At 54.1% G+C, this 6,000-nt stretch overlaps 1 protein-coding gene across 5 annotated transcripts in view; it reads left to right on the forward strand.

Moving 5' to 3' along the window:
• The window catches only part of Septin9 (septin 9), a 168,979-nt gene extending 165,458 nt beyond the window's left edge, over positions 1–3,521 (forward strand). For all 5 annotated transcript variants that reach the window (XM_059272202.1, XM_059272204.1, XM_059272203.1 and 2 more), the window contains 2 exons: positions 681–732; positions 1,688–3,521. In XM_059272202.1, the coding sequence (XP_059128185.1) occupies positions 681–732; positions 1,688–1,823 (188 nt within the window). In that variant the 3' untranslated portion in view covers positions 1,824–3,521. The remainder of the gene's footprint in view (positions 1–680; positions 733–1,687) is intronic.
• The last annotated feature ends 2,479 nt before the right edge of the window (positions 3,522–6,000 follow it).

Below are 6,000 nucleotides of genomic sequence, written 5' to 3' on the forward strand. Positions count from 1 at the left end.
CTCCGAGGCATGAACCATAACATTCTCCCTCTTAAATTTCTTTTTACATTTATTTATTAACTTATTTATTTTATTGGGGGAAGCAGTCTTGTACGTGCCAGAACACACATGTGGAAGTCAGAGGACAACTTGCAAGAGTCGATTCTCTCCTACCATGTGGTTCTGGGAATCAAACTCAGGTGTTGGGCTTGGCCGCAAATGCCCGTATCCACTGAGCCGTTAGCCGTGTTATTGGGAAACTGCGTCAGAGAAGCCAAGATTCACCCAAGCCTGGAACGCCCACAGTTCCGGGGTGCAGTCCATCATGGTGGGGAGTCACGGTAGCTTGACAAGAGGCAGTTGATCACATGGCATCCACAGACAGGAGGCAGAGATAAGTGAGTGCTGAATTCAGCTCACTTTCTCCTTTTACTCATCCAGAAAACCCTAGCCCACGGGATGATGCTGCCCACATTCAGAGTGGGTCTTCCCTCAGCTGTACCTCTCTGGATGCACCCTCAGACACACTAGAGGTGTGTCTCCCAGGTGACTCCAAAACTAGCTGAGTAGCTGTCAATCACATGCCTGTTCTCTCCCCCCACCCACAAGTGGGTGGGGCTTTCTGGAAGCTGTTGGCATTACTGGATGGGGAGGAGGGCTTCCTTCTGACAGGACATTGAGCATCTTTCTCTCTTCCTCAGTTGAGAATACCACTCACTGTGAATTCGCCTACCTGCGGGATCTCCTCATTAGGTAAGTCAGTCATCAGCTCTGAAGGCCCCTGGAGAGGACCAGATCTGGGAGTGATGGTGGATGGGTGGGCAGAGGCCTCCTCCTCCACAGCAGCTGCTTGTTGTCAGCCCTGCCCTTGGGAACACCTCTGAAGCCCATTGTCTAAAGCTGGAAACAAAACAAAACCCTCTTGTGGGTGAATGAGGAAATGGGAATTCTTTCTAGCTTTCTGAGGTCACCAGAATGAGAGGGGCTGAATTCCGGTCCCCCCTGGATTCAGCTGTGGCCCTAAGGGCACAGCCTGGGCTATCTATCTCAAAACAAACAAAAGAAAAATATCATAATGAACCCTATCATTTTGTATAACTAAAATATATTAATAGGGGGAGAGATGCAGGGCAAGGGACCTGGGGTAGGGCTTCTAAGAGCAAACCTTACCACCTCTGGCACTCCTCGCCCTTCCAGCTTCCCTTTCCAAAGTAAAGGGGAGCGTAGTCTGCTGTGGGGGTCAGTGGTAGAGCTTGCCTGCCAGGCTTAAGGCCCTGGCTCCCACCTGCAAAAGGAAACTAGAAAAAAAAAGAGCTAGGCATGGCAGAGTGGACAGCTCTGGGGACCGTGGTCACCTGCTGACTCCTGCTGGCCACAGTCTGAACTTCTGCATTGGAGCACAGATCCTCTAGTTCTGCCTGCTGGTCGGGGGCCTTGGGACCTTTCGAGTTTGTGTTGTTAGTGCTCAGTCTGCATCCTTGTGCAGGCCCCAGGCCCCTGGATAGCCACAGCATGGACACCGAGAGAAGGAGGTATGGGTTAGAATGAGAGCCAGCAGAGGGTCTGGAGTCACCAGAGGGCAGACTGCCTGGACCTGCTCTGTGTACACCAAGAGCCCGCAGGCTGCCTCTAAGGGCCGGGAGGGAGGGGCAGTGGTTGTGACCCCAGGCAAGCTAAGGTCACCCCACACTGGCCACACCCCCTGCAGGACGCACATGCAGAATATCAAGGACATCACCAGCAGCATCCACTTCGAAGCCTACCGTGTGAAACGCCTCAACGAAGGCAACAGCGCCATGGCCAATGGGGTGGAGGAGAAGGAGCCAGAAGCCCAGGAGATGTAGATGCCATCCCGCCCCTGGACCCCCGCCCCCAAGTCTTCTCATCCTCCATGGCCCACCCACCTACCCTGTCTTATTTTATATAATTGTCTCCATTTGCCACCCGCCTCCTCCTCCTTCCACACTCTGCCCAGTAACAAGAGAGGGCTTATCTCCCAGGTGTGCTCTTATTGGCTGCAGCAGCAGGGTGGGCGGGACTACGGCCGCTCGCCTCTGGGCCCTCCTCCCTCTCCATGCTCAGAAGGCTGGACTGGGCTCAGCCTCTTGGGGGTTAGAAGAGCTGTGCATCCCTGCCCACTCTGAGTTTTGAGCTGAAGCCTGTGGGGACCAGGTCCTAGGGGGGTTGCGGAGGAGCCCATTAAGCCACAAGTCCCCATGGCCACAGCCTCAAAAACAGGCCGCGCCCAGGGCAGGATGGAGCTGGCCAGGTGGTCCTGGAGCCCCATCTGTCATTGTGGACGACGCCCTCAGCTGCCCGCCCCCCAAGGAAACTAGAGACATCCACAACCAAAGTTGTCAATCACGTAGACATAGTGACAGCCATGCCCCTTCTCCCTAAGCTTGTCGCAGAGCAGAAAGTGCCTTGATCCACGAGAGCCAGTCCCCTCTTCCCAGTTGTCCCTTGGATGAAAAGCTCGGGAGAGGGAGTTCTTTTCTCCCTGCCCTTGACCTCCTCCCCTGTGCTGTAGACACTGCTACTGCACCGGGCTTTATAAGACGGAGCATGAAAGATGCACCCCACGCCCCTCCCGATCCTAGAGAGGTCAGAGCAGACTTGGTGGAGCGGAGGGAGGAAGCCATGGAAGGAAGGTGGAAGGGTACATGGGAGCTGCCCTGCCGGGTGCCAGGGAAGGTGTACGTCTAGTCCTCTGTTTGGCCCAAGATGCTCTGGTTACATTGTCACCCAGTTGGCCCGCCCCACCCCTACACATACTGCCCAGGCTCAAGCTGGGATGATTCAGTGACTGCGCTGGGTGGGAACCAGGAAAACCTGACCATTTTGCTGTCTACATGTGCCTAGACCCCTGTGTCCCAGAACCCATCATTATACCCCCAAGGACAGAGAGATGAGAGAGTCAGAGATGGATAGCCAGACCGCAGGGCGAGGTTTCACAGCAGAGCCAGGCTCCCTCCTCTCCGCTCAGAGGGATCCATTAGGGACCATCCATGTACAGCTGACCAAAGCCATGCCCTTTCTGCTTGCCCGCCATTCTTGTCCCGTCTCTGGGAGGAGCGTGGTGAGTGTAGACAGGTTGGACCCGCTTGGGGAAGATGCCTACAGACCCCGGGCTAGCTTCTTGCAGCCTAGAAGTGCAGTTGGGGGGGGGGGTTGCAGACAGATGAGGGGTGCACATTGCACCCTGCATTGGGTGTCTACTCCCCCTCCCAAGTGTGGAAGGCCCCTCATCGAGCCCTGCAGCTGAACAGCTCGTGTGCCAGCTTGCCAAGTTCTTTTGCCAAAATCAGGACTTTGAAGGAAATCTCTAGCATGCTGGACCCAGGGCACCTTGGCCTCTCCAGCCCCAGTGTCCCTTGTCAGCAGGGTGATGTCATGCCTCTGTGACCAGCCACTGAAAACTGTTCGTCCGCCAGGCTGTTCCACACAGCCTTTCGCTGGGGGGCTCCTGGGGTAGGGTGTCTCTTTTTGTATAAATAACAAAGTGTTGAAATGTATTTCCTGAAATAAATGTTTCAAATACAGTCTAGAGTGGCAGTGGGTTCTCTTGCCTCGGGACTTGTGTGGTCCATTAGCAGTTGGTTGGAGGCTTCTGCTGGAAGAGATGGGGCTCTGTGGGACCCTGAATCCAGACTTGCAGAACCAGTAGCCCCATGGTGCAAAGTGCTCTTCCAGACAACTCACTTAACAGCACCCATTCAGGTGGGTCAGAACCGCCTGTATTCCAGCTCCAAGGGGATCTGACACCCTCTCCTGGCCTCTAATGATACCTGTACACACGTGGCAGACGCACATATACACATGAATACAAATCTAAATTGTACTATGTTAGGCCCTATGAACTGGCCATTTACAATAATGTTATTCAAAGAGAACTAAACCATGTGTGGTTCCGGGGGCCTGGCTGAGCCAGCTGAGCTAGGGCTCCTCTGTGTGCTCTGACATCCCGCACCTCCTGCGGCAAATGACCACAAGCCAGCTCCCTAGAACAACAGAAACTGTCTACATTCCCATAGCTCTGGAAGCCTCAGACCAAGTGTGGGCATGACCCTGCTCCATCCAGTCTCGAGAAGAGAGTCCTCTGCCTCTGCCTGCTCCTGGAGACTGCATGGCTCCAGGCTCTGCCCTGTCTTCACACACCCTTTTCTGTATGTCTTGAGAGATGCTCTTTTTAGATGGAGGGACCACTTTGACCCAGAATAATCTCATCTTGATCTTTAATTACATCTGTAAAGACCCTGTTTCCAAATAAGGCGGGAATTTGGGGTGATGCACACTTACCACCTCACCACATCCCCTTCCTGCATCGCGGGGTTCCCAGCACTGCAGGGACAGCTTGAGAAGAACCCAGGCCTCACTTGCCGCCTCCAAGCCGACTTGTCTAAGGAGTGACTCCACCTCTCTGGCCTGCCCACACTCTTCTGAAGGCCACCCGATGACACATGGGGTTTCACTGGCAAATGAGTTGATGGTCAACGGCCTCACGGAGTCTTTAAGTCAAGGATCCCGGGTTATGGGTTCGAGTGCCGATGGCACTGGCAGAATGGGACGGTCGGGTCCATGGAGCCAGCTTGCTTGAGTCCCCCAGTTCTAAGGCCCTTGGCAGGTTCTCCTTCCTCAAGGCCGAACCGTTCCCATGTTCATTCCCATCGTCTGTCCTCCAGCCACAGACAGACTTAGGCAGTTGTCACTCATTAACCCAGCCCACATGTGCCTCCCATCCAGTGATGGGGGTACCCACCTCCCATTCACAAAAGCAAACACTCCGTCATTCCCATCTGCCCAGGAGCATGGACTTTCTTGTGCCTCCTAGATGGTAATGGGGGAACCCTCACCTCCCACCAACAGTCAGCAAGCCCCAGCGATCTCGTCTGCACACTACAGTACTGCGGTTACAGGTGTGCATGGCTGTACCAAAAGAAAACAATTTAATGTGGGTGCTGGGGATCTCAGGTCCTCCGGCTCAGGCCGCATGTGCTCTTGCCTACTGAACCACCTCTCCAGCCCTGAGTGTGGCCTTTCCATGGAGCTGTCTATCAATGCCAGAACTAGAGAGGGCGGGAGGCTGGACAGAAGAGCAAGGTTGCTTCATGGCGTGGGACCCCCATGCCGCTGACCTTCCTCCTACCTATCCAGCCATAGCGTCACATGTAGCCAGCACATATGGTTACTGGAGCAGTGGCATGGTCCAGGATGGACTGTCACCAAGGCGTGACCCAGGAGCAGGAAGGTCCTGCAGCGGGCCCTGCTCACACTGGCTTAGGCTTCTGTGAGGATTGAGGTGTCCCAGAGGACCTACAAATGCCTAGTGTCCCTTTCCCCACCCCAGGCCTCAGGGTTTGAAGGCAGGAAACAGATGGAAAAACCTCTGGGGAGCCACTGGAGCGAGGGCTACCCAGTGCACCTGGATCAGGCTGGGAAAGCTTGAGGAGCCTGTTCAGAGCAGGCCCTGTTGGGGCCGCTTTTGGATTTTTGTTTGTGGGTATGTGTGTGTGTGTGTGTGTGTGTGTGTGTGTGTGTGTGTGTGTACATATGTATGTGGAGGAGGGTGTTGTGTGCATCTGTGTGCATGGAGGCCAGAGGACAGCCTTGGTGTAGCTGAAAGTTTTTCTGTGTCCTGCCTGGTCCGCAGCTGCTCAGACTCAAGTAAACACACAGAGGCGTATATTAATTAAAACTACTCGGCCATTAGCTCAGGCCTACCACTGACTAGCTCTTACACTTAAACTCAGCCCATTTGTGTTAACCTGTATGTCACCATGTGTTCCATGGCTTTACCTGTGTGCCATTACATGCTGTTCCCTGGATGGCAGGCTGGCGTCTCCCGACTCAGCCTTCCTCTTCTCACAATTCTCCCTGTTTGCTTATCCCACCTATACTTCTGCCTGGCTACTGGCCAATCAGCGTTTTATTAAACCAGTGTACAAAAGCATTATCCCACAGCACCTTGGTTGGTTTTTTGCTTTTGTTTTTGTTTTTTTGAGACAGGGTTTCTCTGTGTAG

The sequence above is a fragment of the Peromyscus eremicus genome, chromosome 8a (genome assembly GCF_949786415.1).
Source record: "Peromyscus eremicus chromosome 8a, PerEre_H2_v1, whole genome shotgun sequence".
Lineage (NCBI taxonomy): Eukaryota > Metazoa > Chordata > Mammalia > Rodentia > Cricetidae > Peromyscus > Peromyscus eremicus.